Genomic DNA, 16765 nt, shown 5'->3' with positions numbered 1-16765 from the left:
ATACAGTGTGCCAACTAATGTGCTCGTTAGTACAAAGGTATCGGTTACCTTTAATGGATGCTATTTTGCAGAACTTCTAAAAAGAAAAAAGGAGGCTTTTCCCTTCAAGTATTTGACATGATGATATCAAATACATACACTCTGGCAGTGGGGTTTTCTTTTTGAATAATTACTAGGGTGGAACAGGGCTTTCTTACACTGAAATTTATAAGGATCACTCTGCCCCTTTCCAAAAAAAGGGCTTTATTCAAAGTCTCAATCTGCAAGTGCTTAAAATGGTCCCAACCATATTCTCGTACAACAAAGCCCCTGGTCCAAATAAATGGTGAAAGCCTGTTAATGAAGTCAGATAACTAGGAACTACTTTAACAAATCCAAACCCAGTAATGTTGTGTTGCTTCTGCAAATCTTAGCAGTGAATACTCCATGGCTCTCAACACTTCCTTTTAATCACTAGATTTCTGAGGAAAACAAACACCACTATTTAATGGTTGGGTTGCAACCTCTGTGTCTGCTAAGTCTCCTGTGGGGAAGGCTTCCTGTGAAGCTGGCATGCTTATGGCACATCCTCCACAGCCAGGAGTGAGTCACAAATTACTCAACTCCACACCCATTATTTTTACCGAGGGTCATTCTTACACTTAAGTACAGGCATAAGGCAAAAGTCTTCTCTCTCCTTATAATTTAAGGCGTTCTTCATGAAAAATCAAATAGAATATTATCATCTTTGAGACCAGGAGGCAAGAGGGTGGTCTGCACTCACCAGCACTGGGGGTAGCAGAGCCAAAACCAGGCTGCTGCGCCACTTGCTGTCCGAACACAGAGGGCTGAGTGCTGCTCGTCACGGAGCCGAAGGCAGGAGGAGCAGGCTGAGTGCCAGCTGAAAACAATGGTGTCGACAGGGATCCAAAACTTGGAGCACTTGGCTGGCCGGACCCTTGGCTCTGGCCAAATGCTGGTGGCTGACTGGTGCCAAATGCTGGGCCAGCAGCCGGTGCAGGAGGCCCAGAGCCAAACACAAATGAAGAGGACATCCCTGGGGGAACAGAAGAGGAATGTCAGTATGTGCTTTTATATTCTGCTCCAAGGATGAATCTAAAATCAAAGGTTCTAAGACCCCACTGTCTGGTAACTGAGCACTCATCTGAATTTCAAACTAATTGTGTGAGTATCTAAAACAAACACTGCCTCAGCCACCACAGGAATCAAACCTCTTCTTGTAAGTAACATGAGAAACACTATGTTTACGTCAGACAAAATCAAATCTCAAACACACTGTCTATCTCGCCTCGGATTACTGTGTTAACATTCATGTTCTGGAAATAGATTCCTACAAAGAGTACATTTTAATTTGTATTTACTAGAAGCTGTTTATAACACACACAAAGAATATTCGTTCAAATCATATTTTTCAAACATGCAAAACACAGCTCCTGATTTACCAGGATCAGGACATCAATCTTTCTTGTCAGCAACTGCACCCCTCCCTGGCCAAGTGTTTATCACTATTAACTCTGGAGGCTAAATCAAGCTTGCAGTGATCTCTCTATACTCAAATCCTTGGTCTAGCAGAATAGCTCCCTATGTAACATCAACAACCCGCTCATTTGTTTAGCTGCTTCTGTTCTGCATGGCCAGCAGAAATAACAAAACAAAAATACATGACTGAACAATGACTGTGAATGTACACAGATCTGCAATGAGAAAAGGACATTTTAAACAGCACTTTAATGCAATTTAAGCAGCCTTCATGCAACAGAAAATACCCTCTATTGCACTCTATCTTGGAATTGCTGCTTTTCTTTCAAAGATGATGAACAGATATGCCAGAGAGGCACTCTTCATCAGGGACTGTAGTGACAGTACAAGGGGCAAACTGGGGAAATTTAGGTTAGATATAAGGAATAAATTCTTTACTGTGAGAGGCTGCCCAGAGAAGCTGTGGCTGCCCCATCCCTGGCAGTGTTCAAGGCCAAGCTGGACCTGGCTTTGAGCAACCTGGTCAAGAGTGATGTGTTCCTGCCCATGGCCGAGGAGGTTGGAACAGGATGATCTTAAGGTCCTTTCCAACCCAAACCGTTCTGTGATTCTTTGAAAAGTTAATATAGGCTTCTGCATGAAAAATAATCATCCTTTGTGAAGATGTTTGAAATACAGTGTTACCTACTAAGGAAATGACACTAAAAGTTACCGATTTGTAAGCAAGTTAAATTGATCTGCTGAGTATTATAATTTAGGACCATTTTCTCCTTGTTCTGATATACAAAAAAGCATGTAAATTTAATTTCTGTGAATTACAAGGTTGAGCAAGCAGATCAAACTAGATGAAGTTCAATCTTATTTCCCACATACAGCCAGGCTAGCAGATGATTTAGTCTTGTGTCATACTGCTAAATTCATACAGTGGGGCAATGAACATAAAATGTGAAGGAACTTTATAGATTCTCATTCATCTTCTCTAAATTACTAGAAAGTTAAGAAGCACTGGGCATAAAGCTTATTGGAAATCAATCCTGCAGCAGCAGCAACTGCATGTAGGGGTAATGTGTTTATGTATACTTGTGAAAAAGGATTTTGCCAATCTTGACATTATTTACAACAGTTGAGGTTTAGGTATGGAAGAGAAACACAGAGGAAGTTGTAAGCTATAATTCTCATGGTGAAAAGTTGCTACACAAATTGAAATCCAGTAAAGGACTGTCCTTTGCATAAAGCAATGCTGCTGCCGTTTCATTCCTAAACTGTATTCCACAGAATGTGAAAAACCGAGCCCTGACTTATATCGTTGAATGCAAATACTCAGTATTTTTCTCTACTGCCATGCATTAGGCCTACACATTCTCCAAAGTGAAGTATTAGTGAAACAGCATTTCCTTGGTTGACTATGTTATGGCAAAAATGAGAACAGCATCTATATAAAACGTACCTGTTGAACTTGATGTGGTTGTGGCTCCGAAGGTGAAACCTGAATTTGCTGCATTGGTACTGCCGGCTCCTGAGCCAAAGAGAAATGAAGTAATACCTGTGCCAGTGCTGGAGTATGTGGTTGCTGGTTTGTTTTCTTGAGAGAAGCTGAATGACTGAGAGGCTGCAGATTCTGAAGAATTGCCAAAAACAGAGCTGCTCACAGTGTTGCTGGATTGCCCAAACACGAAGGGAGCGGGAACTGGCTGAGGATTTGAGGAGGAGATGGCGCTGCCGAACACACTGCTGCTGTTGGCTGAAGTAGTGGGTACGACTGTGCTGGAGGAACTAGAGCTCAAGAAGCTGAAGGATGGCTTTGCTGCTCCTTGATCTGAAAGGAGGAACAGTACATAAACCACCACAGAAATGCCAAATGAAGTACAGCAAACAGACTCCTGTTTCAGTCACTGTACAAGAGCAACCCTGAATGAAGCCCCAGCTACTCTCTCAGCTACTGCTGCTTACGTAAGATCCAGATTTAATATGCTGGTTGCTGCCATCCACAATTGAAAGAATTAAAGAATCGTGAAGAACAAGGACTCCACTGTAGTCTAGGCTTCACTGGTTATTAAACACTAAGCATAGGATGTCATTACCTGAGGCAGTCAGTACTAACCAGTCCTTCTGAACTCTTCAAGCAAGAGTATTTCAGATGTTCTTAGAAGAACATCAATCAATCCCCTGCAACAGTTTTATGGCTTTGCTCAACTGAGTATTGAGAAACACGTTGATATAGTTTCATTTGTAATTTGTTTGAAAACACAGCCCTGTGCCTATGGGTTTACGTCAGGCAAAGCTTCCCATCCTCCAGCCTAGCTCTTACAAGCATAAGCTCATTGTACTTTAGCACCTGCAAGACCTGATTTTAGGAGCAACCGAGAACAACCTACCATGAAGACCATTTTACAAAGTACTGAGTGCAGCTTTACACACTTAAAATAGAGCTGTTTCTTTTAAAGCTAGTAATTTTTCAGCTTCCCCTAAGCTGCTGGTCCAATTCACATTAATAATTTGTGATCTTGTTTTCAATTTCCCACTATCTTTGTTTCCTCAGCAGTTATGGCCCCTTTTCATCTACACCACTTTTAAGGGACTATCCCATTCTTAAGAATGCTTGTTAAAACTGCATTTTGCACAAAAAGCTTAATCAAATTTCCACAACTAAACCAAACTCCAGAATTTTACCTGGCAGGAAAAAAAAACCCCAATCCAAATCACACACCTCCACCTCCCTTCCTACAAAGCCCATAGTCCTCAAATCACTGTAAGAATACTGTGATTAAAATCAGCATAACCTTATGTATTGCTTTTATTCAGGGTTACTTCCTGATGTCCTTTTCTGTATCACTTCAGAAATAAGAAACTAATTCTGTTCTCTAAAACACAGTTGCCAAGTCATGCAAATGGAATTTAACAATCACAGGTTTTCCACACAGTTGATCATCACCAAAGAACTTTAATCCTCCACTGCAACTTTCAGCAAATTAAAGGAATACAAAACTGTGTAATACTTATGAAGTGACTTTTATTCCTCTGTAGCAGCAGAGAAACTGCAGTATATCCCATAGCATAGCTGTGAGTATATGAAAGTAAGATATTCCTTCTCTCATTCCTTTTCACTATGAAAAACAATACTAGTATGAGGCCTCATACTGCACAGATTTTATCACCAGCTGAGCTGGTACTACAGAGACAACACAACTTCTGTGTTCATACAAGAAACATGCAGGTTCCGTAAGTTGTGGCAATTTTTTTGTCTAAACCTAGTGTTAAAACTCAATGAAGTCTAAAAAGGAATTGCTGCGTATTGTCTACACATCAATAAACAGAACTAAAGGCATGCTGCAGGTACTAATTAAGCGTTTTCTACAGCTCTAATACATGCTATATATCAAGTCCCATAGATTTTGTCCAGTATAGCCTCAGAGGAGTTAATGATGGACACGAGGAGACAAGCGAAGCCAAAAGATGTTCTGCTTACCTGAAGTACTGGTTTGTGCCCCAAATGCAAAAGACGGCTTTGCCTGCTCACTTTCCTTCTCCGATGGTTTAACAAAACTAAAATTGAATATAGGTTTTGCTGTGCTCTCCTCTTTGGTATGCTCAGCTGTCCCAGCTGAAAAGACAGGTTGTGTCTTTAACTCTTCATTGTCAGCTTTCTTTCCAAACCCTAATGGAGCAGCAGGAGTGACAGAGTCCTGTTTCTCTTCTGTCCTTCCCAAAACAAACTGTGAGGCAGGTGCAGACTCCACACTGCCAAAAGAGAATCCTCCCTTCGTCGGAAGTGTTTCCTCCTTTTTCTCATCTGACTTCTTAAACGCAAAAGCAGGTGATGCTACCTCCTTTTTTGCCACAGTTCCAAAAGTAAAGCCACCGATCCCAGTTTTATTCTCATTGGTAGCTATGGAAGAAGTAGAACTTGTACCAAAACCAAAGCCTCTCAAAACTGGTTCCTCTTTCTTTTCCTGCTGTCCCACGCTTGCTGTCCCAAACTGAAATGTTGAAGGAGCCTGACTGCTTGTAGATGGAATTCCAAAAGTAAAACTGTTACTTTTGCTTTCTTTTTTACTGTCTTCCGATTTAGAGTCTGAGGAAGAAACTCCAAATTTGAAGCCCGCTGAACCAGTAGGAAACTTAAATCCCCCAGTCACAGTGTTGGAGGATGTAGATTCAGATGTAATGCCAAACTTGAAGCTTCCCTGTTCTCCAAATTTAAAATTTCCTGTGCTACTTAACGTATCAGAAGATTCAGAGGAGGATGATGACGGGACACCAAATGTAAATGATGGCACTACAGCATTTGTGGACACAGCAGCTGCACCAAAGCCTGCAGAAATATGCAATAATGTGAAGTTTGCAATGTAAGATATAATACATATAGGCTTTAGCTACATGACTTGGAATATAGTCCTGAACTTCCCAAGGTCAAAACTATTTTAAAAACCCCAAACAAACAAAAAAAAAACCAAACCCCCAAGCAAACAGAACTCCACTCTTCCACTCTATGTACACCTTTTCGCAATGGCAGTCTTCTGTCCACCACCTGGCTTTGAAAGGTACACTGCTAAATTCTTTGAAAGATCATGCTTTTAGCCTAAACTCCAAATGAACACATAAGGTTTGCACAGAACGACTATGTCACTACCACATCTTTTTTTCTAAAAAGCATAACTTTTTTTCCAGTTAAAGGGTGTGTAAACATAAGCACATTACCCGACTTAAGCGATATTCCTAGACAAAAAATGAATAGTTTTGCTGTACATCAAAGGAAAAATAATTGTATTTAAAAAAAAAAAACAAACCTCAAAACCCACACCACACATACACACAAAAAAATCCCCCAAAAAACAAACACTGAAAACCTGAGCAAAAATAAACTGCAGAATGCACACTTTTTAATTATCATTTATGGAATATATTTATTTCATTAAGTATTACCTTTGAGCTCTACTTTGGTGCCTGGCTTTGCACTTCCACAAGCTACACATTTTGTGGCTTCTGCTTCGTTTTGGACCAAGCAGACCTCACAATCCCAGCTTCCTTCAGGCTTTTTGAACTTGTCTAAATCCAGAAATCCTCCAGATCCGCCAGAAGCAGCAGAAAATGCAGGAACACTGCTACTAGTCACAGGCACTGAACTCCCTGAGAAATAAGCAAGATAGTTAATCATGGTGCTTACACGACAGAAGTGAACATGAGCTTTTAAAGAAACTCTTAAATGCTCACTATACTACAAAGTGGACAAGCATAGCAGTAAAAAAACATCAATCTACAAGTTCATTTCAGTCAGACTCAATCAGAGAGTGTGAACAATAGAAACACTTAGATACTTTATTATAATCTATATACGGTTTTAAGCACAAACTGAACCAATGGCATTTAAACAGCAACTGCAGTTCATACAACACAGCCTGTTTCAGATGTAAATTACAAGGTACTGTATTCAACCAAAACTATTGAAAGAACTTCTGGTGGCATGAGTAACCTGCAGTCAAAATTAGCAACCACTCAAGTTAATGATCACTGTCAAGTAATGCAAAGCTGAGAATTCACCAGAACGATTCATCACCAAATACCAGAGACAGATATGTTAAAAACCACATTGTGACAAAAAAAAAATGCACAACAAAACAAAACAGAGAAGAACTCAAAGCTTCCAAACCTACAATTCTGTGCTGACTACATAAGCTTCATTGTGCTCAGCACCTGCAGAAACCTTTGTAAAGAGGCCTGAAACACACCTGCCATCTGATTTTTCTCTGATGTTAAGAAAGTTAACAGTAAAATATTTTTTTGTGTGCTTTAAAAACAACAAACCACACTCAAAATCAACTACAGTAACATATAATGGGAAGCACCCCAGTGCTGCACTGAAGAAGGCACTCACCTCCCCATGGACAGGAAGGGCCTCAACCTTCCAGAACAAGGTCATTCATGTTCTGGAGGGCTACCACTGGCTCTCACAAGCATAGCTCAAAATAGGGTTTTGTTTTAGTGTAAGACAACTACTTAAAGACTACACTGTCTTGCAACCTGTCTTCATACCTGCCTGCTAAACTACACACAAATGCTGAGTGGAGACATTTTTAGCCACGTTCTGTAAACACTGTTTCAACTTGCTTTTGAAAGAGAGAAAGATCCAGTAGTTTTTAACTTTATGTCTATAGAGTTCACATTTTTCCCCAGTGAAAACTGAGAAATAGATTTTAAGTTAATGAAGGCCTCCAGTTTAGTCATTCCTCATTACTGCAAAGCAGGATGCATTTGCTTCAATTCAGCTCTGCACTAATACAGCTCACAATCACTTCAATTCATGCGACAGACTGGAATCTGGGCTGCAACCTCCAAAGTGCCTATAACCATTTCTGCAGACAGTCACTAATCCATCCTGCTAGCATACAGCCGTGCTGCTGAAAATGTTTTTAATATGTAACATACTTTATTCTGTTAAGAATGCACAGAAGCTGAAATTGGAACAACAGAAAAGAGAACAACATACCTGGTTTCTCAGACTGACAAGCTACACATTTGCTGTCTTCTGCCTTATTTGATACAAGGCACACCGTGCAATCCCAAGAACCTTTTGGTTTCTTAAACTTGTCTCCAAAACCCAGAGTGACTGTTGTGTCAGTGCTACTGGAGGAGGATGTCGCTGTCACTGCATTGTCTGTGACTGCTGGCAATGTCAGGGCAGGCATTACTCCTGTTCCGGGCTTTGGTGTGTCACATGCTACACATTTAGTAGCTTCAGGTTTGTTCTGGACCAGACAGGTATCACAATCCCATGTGTTGGGCGCTGTTTTAAATTTGTCTTCAAAGCCTAATGTCCCCACTGTAGAAACTGCTACCTTAGAGGCAACACATTGACTTGAGCTTATTGTCTGTTTCGTACTCTCAGTTGTTGACACTTTAGCAGCTTCACATGTTACGCATTTGCTATCCATGGTTTTGTTTTGCAGACATGGGTCATAGGTGTCAGACTGCCAAAATGAGGATGCTTGTTTAGAGGTGTCTTTACCTGCAGAAAAACTACTTATTGCAGGTCTTGTATAGACCACTGTGCTTGTAACAGGCTGCGCAGATGTAGGGGAGTGTGTTTTCACAGAGGTAAAGCCTAGTGAAAAAATAAACAGGAAGAGATCCTATGATAAAGCAGTACCCTCATTGTATGTAAGCTACTTAAAATCTAAATGACAGAAGCTTAAATCAAGTGCCAATGGTTACTTTACATTCTGATTAAATGCAAGAGGAAGTCAATGGAAACCTTGTAAAGGGATATCTGTAAAGGGATAAAATTTCATATGCTGCACTGGGACGTAACAGAACATTTATTTAAAGCTTGATTTAAATCTTCATTTCCAATAAAGTTTTAAATACAAACTTTCACTGGTAGATACAAGTGTGAACAGTACTGAAAGCTGACTGTCCATCATGGACTAGAAATAAGCCAATTTAATTTTAAGACAACATGCCCAATTGAATCAAGTTTCTAAAGCTATTTCTGCCATAGTAGCTGACTCACATTTACTTTAGCAGCAGTTGGTACTTGGAGAAGCGATCAGCATGGTATCTCCCCACAGATACTGAGTATTAATTAATAAAAATTAAGAAAACAGAACAACTGTTGTCTATCATGTTTGCTCAAAATGCACTAGACATAGGCCAACTCTTATTGCAAGTTGCCAATTTTAACAGAAAGTAAGAACAGCCATATGGAAACGCTAAAGAAAATGCTATGGCAATGCATCTTAAATAGCAGCATGAGTTATTGTAAAGCTAAAATTAAGATATTTTTAATGTATTTATTAAGTTGTTTGTTTGGGTCTTTTTTATATCAAAAAAGAATCTCTGAACAGTGGATTTAGAACCTGCTTCTCTTAAACTGCTACAGAAAGTTATCATCACTTCAAGCATAGGTCTTTCCTATGCGCAGTGTATTTTCTCTCACTTAGCTCCTTCAATATAAAAAGGCACTGCCTTCCTAAGCATATAGATTTGTCACTTCACAAAAAACATCTTGGTGCAACTCAAGGTTTATGGAAAAGATCAAATGCAATAAAATCCTTTTTCTTAAAACAAAAAACATCATCTATATACATACACTTTATTAAGCAGTTGAAAACAACTGTAATTACTTAAAAGTAAAAATTAGAATAAGGTTTCTAAAGTGAAATAACCCACTTTATTTAAAAATTATATTTAAATCCATAGTTAACGTTATCATTTAAGGCGTTATCATAGTTAACGTTATCTCAAACAAAAAAAGATTTACACCTTTTAAAACATTTTTAGGAACAAAACTGTTTTTACTATTGTTAATTTCCAGAGATGGTGAAAGTTGGAGAGGAATGTTTGTAAAGTATTTTACAAACATTTCCTTTCAAATTCCATAATTTCTATTATTTACAATGAAACCCTGATTATTTGCCTAATTCATTTTATACTTCATTAACAAGTGCATCCAAACACATAAAAGAAAAGTAATGTATCTGGTCTGAAGTTGCAGCTTTCCTCTCAGCAATAAAAGCCACTTTGAGATCAACCTTAACAAATGCAGTTTAAGAATGATCTCCTATGTCTGTATTTATGGCTAGTACTGCATTAACTGTGACAATTGGGGTTTTGGTTGTTGTGGTGGGGGTGGATTTTTAAAAAAGTAATGCAGTTATATGTTAGTATATGTTTTGCAGTATCTTTATAAAAAGCATTCATAATCTCACCAGGGCTTTTTAGAATGTCTAGCACACTTCCTTCCTTTAAGAACTTTGCAGGTTTGGAGGGGCCATCGTATTCTTCTTTTTCCTTCTTATTGCTGGTACTGTTTACAGTGGCAGTATCTTTAAAAACAAAAAATACATTATTCACAAGGAAATCCACTTAAAAATATATTCACATTTGCTAGAAACATGTCTTTACAAATTTCATGCCTCTTACCTATTCTACCTTGTTTACAACAGTTTATAAGTACAATTTGGTTAAAGCAGATGTGTCACTGAAAACACACTTTGCCAGGAATTGTTAATATGCTCAAAAAGGATAGATTTGCTGTTTAATATACAAAGAAAATAAAATCAGCACTTCAGATCTCAAATGCTAAAACTTCAGATCCTTACCTAGAGTAAGGAAGGATGTCACTGGTGTATCGCTGGATCCAGAACACTCTGCTGATTTTGCAACAGGATCACTAAATGTAAACCCAATCTGCTATAAGAGAGAGAGATTTTTCAGACTCTGAAACTAAAGAAACTTTAATCTGAAATCCACTCTTCAAGCCTTTGGTATACATGCTGGATGAAAAATTATAAGACAGAAACCTGTATATTTGTTTTCGCCATTATCAGGGCCAACTTCGCTTTCTTGTTCTGCAATATTCTACTATAGCATTGATAAAAAGATGAGCTTTACTTATTTTACTTACAGACAATGGAGGTAGCATTTCCGCCTCAGTAGATTTCACAATTGGAGATGAAAATCTGAACACAGGACTGCCAACATTACTTGCTGGTGGTACCTGTATTTTCGAAAGAATTAAGGTTTGTATCACCATGGTGAAACAACAGCAGCTACCTGAATTCACTAACAGGTGTCCTTCACTGAAGTTGGGTAATCTGATGTTTGATACTTATTTCTAACCCACAGACCAGAGTTACAGTGAAATAAAGTTTTCAAATAGGCATATCTACTAGAGTATCATGAAAACCAAAACCCAGAAACTAAGATAAATCACTGAGATGTATTTGACATATATACATCTAAGTAGTATGGAAAAGCAGACCAGGCAGCTAAAGAACCTTAAGCTAACTCAGCTCAACTGTAGTCAGAGCTTCAGCAAATACCACAACATGTTAAAGCAGGCACCTGCTTCAAACCATACAAGAAATATTTCAAGTACTCTGGAAAAGATGAATGTTTATTTTAGTGCAATAATATTCTGATTATTGCACCCTAGGCTCATATTCCACCCTAGGCTTATATGACCACTTATGCTAACTCCAATTTAGTAACTTGGCATAAAATCCCAACAAAATCTCCACAGCATTTGAAGCAGTTATACAGTTATCTTAACTAGAAACTTGCAAAGTATAATAAGATGGACAGAAGCCGATTCAAAAGCTTTATTCCCCACCATCAGCATACCTAATTTATTCAACAGAATATAAACTAACGTTGGTTAGTTTCATGAGCACCATGGAAGATGTTAACATACAACAAACCACATGTATACCCATCCTAAAAATGTATTCACAATATAAAACCAAAGAGTTACCTTCACTCCTGTTGAAACAGTGTTTGGTGATGATGAGACAGTACTACTGGCAAGAAAATTAAAGCTGAACGAAGGCAGCGATGCAGTACTGACAGGTAAGGGTACTTTCGGTAGTACTGGTTCTTCCACCTCCTAGGTGTAAATTTAAATTATTGTAATTTTAATTTTCTTTTTAAAAAGTTGTGAATTTTATTTTTTCACTTTAACCTGAAAGTTACAACTTTTTTTTTCTCTTTTACAAGACCTACTTGCCTTCCTACCCCATCCCACTCTTAGTTTCCTCACAAAGTTAAACAGACCTACAGATTAAGACAAAACAAGTTTTCAAAATGAATCCTAACCTCTCCATTTCAGTCTGCCACATCATTTTAAATTTATGGCAGGCCTGTTTCCATGTGATACTACTTTTAATCACCTGTCCAGAAAGAAAACTGAAAGTTAACTCAAAATTGTTACCTGTGCTGAACAAAGAGGGGCACAGATCAGATTTATTTTTGTTTTCTCTTCTTTAGTTATTAAGTTATCTAGAGAAACATCATCCTTTCCAATTATCCTCTCATCTCTTCAATTAAGAGTACACTCTCAAAACAACTGAGAAAGTGTTCCTCTTGCAAAATTAGGTAGGACAGCTGTCAAAAGTGTCTGGAGCCCCTACTGCACTGTACTTGGAAAATGGTAATGTTTAAAGTATGTGGGTTCCATAGAGTATCAAACCAAAACACAAAACACCAAAAAACGCCTGACTAGCAGCACAGAAGATCATACTCTGGTAAATCTAGTCCTTATCATGTATCAGGATGCAAATTCAAAACTCAGAAACCAGTGTACCTTAAAAAGGTCTTATTGCCTTTCAACGATTTGATTCCCAAGATTTGATTAGTTAGGTTTAAATGGAAATAGCCAACCTACTCATAACTTGCACAGTAATACCAAGATCTACTCAGAAGTGACTATGCAGATATAAGTTGCTACTACAAAAATTTAATGTAGCTGACAGCTTATATCTTTCACAGTTTTGATTTGAAATCTATTGGACTTCAATATTCAGACCATTTGTATCACAGAAATGTTCTCCAGTATTAACTATTTCTTCACTGTTTTCTTACTGATGTAAATTTTTTATATTTAAGATTCAATAGTAGGCAGTCTGCATTAAAAAAAAGCAAGAAAAATGATCTTTGAGATAGCCAGGACCATAGTTTTATTAAATGGAATTTTCCCATTAAATCAAGAAAAAACCCTCTCATTATGAGTTTGGTTCAGTGCCAAAAATTGTGTATTATCATCAGCAGACACACAGAATACTATCTTCTGCTTCAGACTCTTGCCCTGTATCTGTCTACATGACTCAAATACGAAATAAAAAAATCAAACTTTCTTTACTTACTTGACACTTGTTTCATACATCACTCCCTTACAAAAACTCTACAAATGTACCTCCACCAAAATTTGTTCACTTAACTGTTAAGGAGAAACTTTATAGTACGAAGCACCTCCAAGAATATGACTAAAGATTTCAAAAATGTAAAACCAAAGCTAAGGCATTTAAACAGATAAATAAACTGGAGCCTGCCCTGAAACACAGCAAGAAACCCACAAAACTGAAATGGCATTATAAATTACTATGAGGCAACAGAACTGGCATACTCAGCTAGTTAACTTCGGTAACCTCAGTGAGAGCAATTAAGTTAAGCGTCCTTTACCTGTTGTTCTTGTCCAGGTTTTGATACATAGTGCACTCCTCTTTCCCTTCTCATCTTGCCGCCACCACCACCCACTCCTGAAGACAGACCGTTGGATGCAGGAGTACTGAATTTGGGGTAGGTCAAATTGCTGGCACAGAATAAGAATATGCAGGTTGAGGAAAGGGATGGAGAGGTAGCAAAAAGGAAAAATAAAAAGAAAAAACCATCAACTTATGAACTAATTGTTTCAAGCTATTACAGCCACTATTAGTCCTAGAACTGACACCTTCCAACTGAAATCAGAAAAAACACTGTTCCACAAGCTGCTCAATGCTGGTAAATATCTCTTAAGTAAGAGCAGCTAAGAGAAGAACAGCTAAGTAATAGCTGCTATGAGAAGGACATACATAAGAAACAGTCACAACACCCATAAATGGATGATGACTAAGCCAGAAAACCTGAAATAGAAGAACTGATTTAGATTGTTATTTTCTAATGTTTTCTTTTAATAGTCCAGACAGCGGAAATTTTGACTGCCAGTTCTCTGAGTCTGTGATGAGCATGTAACTTTACAGGGACATGATAGAATAACTAAAAATATAGTGGGGGGGAGAGAGAAAGAGAGAGCATGCCTCTGTGTGTGTGCATGTGCACATGAAATGATGCAACAGCTCTTATGGAATAGAGAGACTTAAACTTGTCTGGCAAGGTAACACAGCAGAAGTTTCAGAAGCAGCTCTGGCTTTCCTGGGGACATCAACAGAAGTAGCAGAGGTGTCTGGGTGTGCCAACATTCCAGAAATCTTTTCAGACATGAATACAGATCCCTTTTGTAAAGGCATATAAAGGCATTTCTCTGTTCATTACGAAAGCCTAGATCCAAACAAGAAAGATTTCCTAATAAAAGTTGGAAAAGAAAAACCTCTCCAAAAAATCAAAGCAAACAAGCAAAAAAAAAATCCCAAACCAGAAGTAAACTAAGGAATAACAATAAAAAGCAGTATAGCATCAAAATTAAGTATCCCTGTGAATAATTACCATACCAAAGCTTATCCTGCAGCCAAGCAGTTAGCTATTACAACAGTACATTTGATCACTCTGTAAGACACCAGCTCAAGTTTCCAGAAGACTGAGGAACAAAATTGGTCTGAACTTGTTAGATACCTGCAGTCTGCTTAGCAGTATAACCAGAGAGGAAGCCAGATCCTTAAGGCCATATGCTCATACTTTTGTCTAATCCAAACTGACAATCAATTCGATAGATTGAAAAAAAATCTCATGTCAAAATTGAGCTTTATTCAGACAACTGTAGCCTGTCTGTAATAGTTCACATTCCTCTCTTCTGTTAGCACCTGTCAGCTTCTAAGGGGCAAAGACAGTTTTCTGTCTTCAAGCAAGTAAGTCCAACCTACAATTCTGACTCAGGTTTAAAAAATAAATAGCCCTTGGTAGGCTGAACAGAGATGTACTGAAGTACAGCAGATTAGCTGCATAAAGGTGGAAGGCCCACATCTATTTGAAGGAAGACATCTGGTTCTTTTGTTGCATGTACTTCCTTATCTTGAGAGCCCTTGTAGCCTTGTCCATGACTATGTCTCTATACACAATGGAATGTTTGTTTAATCTGGTATCAAAGGACCCTGGCCAGCTGCCTCTCATCAGTGTTGTGCTCCTGCTCCACAACATGACACCCAATGGAGACTGGCTTTCTAAAACTTTTTTTTAAAGGGACCACCTACTCTATAGACAGAAGTGGAACATACAACTTGTGAACCAAATAAAGAGCACTATCTGTTTTCTGGATTTCCCTTCTAACATGAAGAAGAAAGGATTCTACAAAAAAAAATTAGAACAGTTTGAAATCCCACAATTAAAATGTAACATCTGTTTGCACTTGTGCCAAACACTTACAGCCACCCCTGAAAAGGTGGCTGCTGTGAAGTCAAATTATTAGATGCCAAAACAAAGGACTGGTTTGTTGTGGGTTTTTTCGCAAGCCAATGAATGCCCAAGGAAACATAATTGCTTGGAAGATGAACACAGAGACAACAAAACACAGTTCCCTGCCACTGTTCTTTGAAATGGATGAAGCCTCCAAAAAAGGTATCCTTTGAATGCAAAGTGTCTTAATTCAAGCACTACCCAGAAGAGTAGTTGCCCAGAAGTGAGAATCATCAATATTATCTGGAGGTGAAGTCATTCTACCTAAACCAAGCAAGTAGTGTAATGCAAGACTATCTCCTCAAGAAGAAATACAATTAACTTGCCTGGAATTCTGTGTTTTACAGACAAATTGGCATTTAGCCTCAGATATTTCTAAATGGCTCCTGGTTTTCATGCAAACGAGTGACTTTGCCATGAAAGGGGTATTAGTAAATTATCTTCCTACAAGTTTCTGCTTTAAAAAAAAAGCCTACAAATTAAATATACACCTGAACTGTAAGCCACTTCTTATAACGAATCTTTCAGGAAGAATAGTTCTTTTAGGACAAAGTTTTCTGACTCCAAATAATTAAATCATTAGCTGAAATGAATAGGTGCCCTCCCTCCAGTGAACATCAAGATGCACAAATGGTTAAAATTGTCTTGTAATACAATCTTTTCACTGTATTTTCCATTCCCTTCACTGAGAACTGTTACTGGCCTTCCAAAAGAAGGCAGGCATGCAGACTATACTGACAAAAGAGAGAGCTTTCAAGTGTTTTCAATTAACAGATTTGACATACCTTTCAGATGGGTTTACTCGCTGTTCTGTAGGAAAACTCTTCTCTCTCATGCCCTGGAAGTTAAGTTTGATTTATTTCAAGATTTATGTGAATGTATTTATAAAACACATACAAAGAAAAGACAACCAACCAGACATGGTTAATGTTGTTTATAACACTAAATAGCCATGATCTACTTAAGCTTCTTTTCTAACCACTATGACAATCTGCTTTGATCTCTCGCCTACAAAGTCACAGAATCATAGAATAGTTAGGGTTGGAAAGGACCTTAAGATCATCTAGTTCCAACCCCCCTGCCATGGGCAGGGACACCTCACACTAAACCATATCACCCAAGGCTTCATCCAGCCTGGCCCTGAACACCACCAGGGATGGAGCATTCACTACCTCCCTGGGTAACACATTCCAGTACCTCACCACCCTAACAGTAAAGAATTTCTTCCTTATATCCAGTCTAAACCTCTGCTGTTTAAGTTTCAACCTGTTACCCCTTGTCCTGTCACTACAGTCCCTAATGAAGAGTCCCTCCCTAGCATTCTTATAAGCCCCCTTCAGATACTGGAAGGCTGCTATGAGGTCTCCACGCAGCCTTCTCTTCTCCAGGCTGAACAGCACCAACTTTC

General features: G+C 38.5%; 1 protein-coding gene across 3 annotated transcripts in view; it reads right to left on the bottom strand.

The window, feature by feature from the left end:
* The window catches only part of NUP153 (nucleoporin 153), a 43728-nt gene that overhangs the window by 2271 nt on the left and 24692 nt on the right, over positions 1–16765 (bottom strand). For 2 of the 3 annotated variants that reach the window (XM_031049734.2, XM_013129254.3), the window contains exons 10-20: positions 16143–16195; positions 13435–13564; positions 11732–11863; positions 10883–10975; positions 10578–10668; positions 10185–10301; positions 7964–8578; positions 6403–6606; positions 4946–5791; positions 2927–3295; positions 764–1036 (exon numbers count right to left, since the gene is read on the bottom strand). In XM_031049734.2, the coding sequence (XP_030905594.2) occupies positions 764–1036; positions 2927–3295; positions 4946–5791; positions 6403–6606; positions 7964–8578; positions 10185–10301; positions 10578–10668; positions 10883–10975; positions 11732–11863; positions 13435–13564; positions 16143–16195 (2923 nt within the window). The remainder of the gene's footprint in view (positions 1–763; positions 1037–2926; positions 3296–4945; positions 5792–6402; positions 6607–7963; positions 8579–10184; positions 10302–10577; positions 10669–10882; positions 10976–11731; positions 11864–13434; positions 13565–16142; positions 16196–16765) is intronic. The other variant, XM_031049735.2, reaches the window with a different exon arrangement.

The sequence above is a fragment of the Melopsittacus undulatus genome, chromosome 1, assembly GCF_012275295.1.
Source record: "Melopsittacus undulatus isolate bMelUnd1 chromosome 1, bMelUnd1.mat.Z, whole genome shotgun sequence".
In the NCBI taxonomy this organism is placed as follows: Eukaryota; Metazoa; Chordata; class Aves; order Psittaciformes; family Psittaculidae; genus Melopsittacus; species Melopsittacus undulatus.
This window is presented reverse-complemented; position numbering and strand designations above follow the sequence as displayed.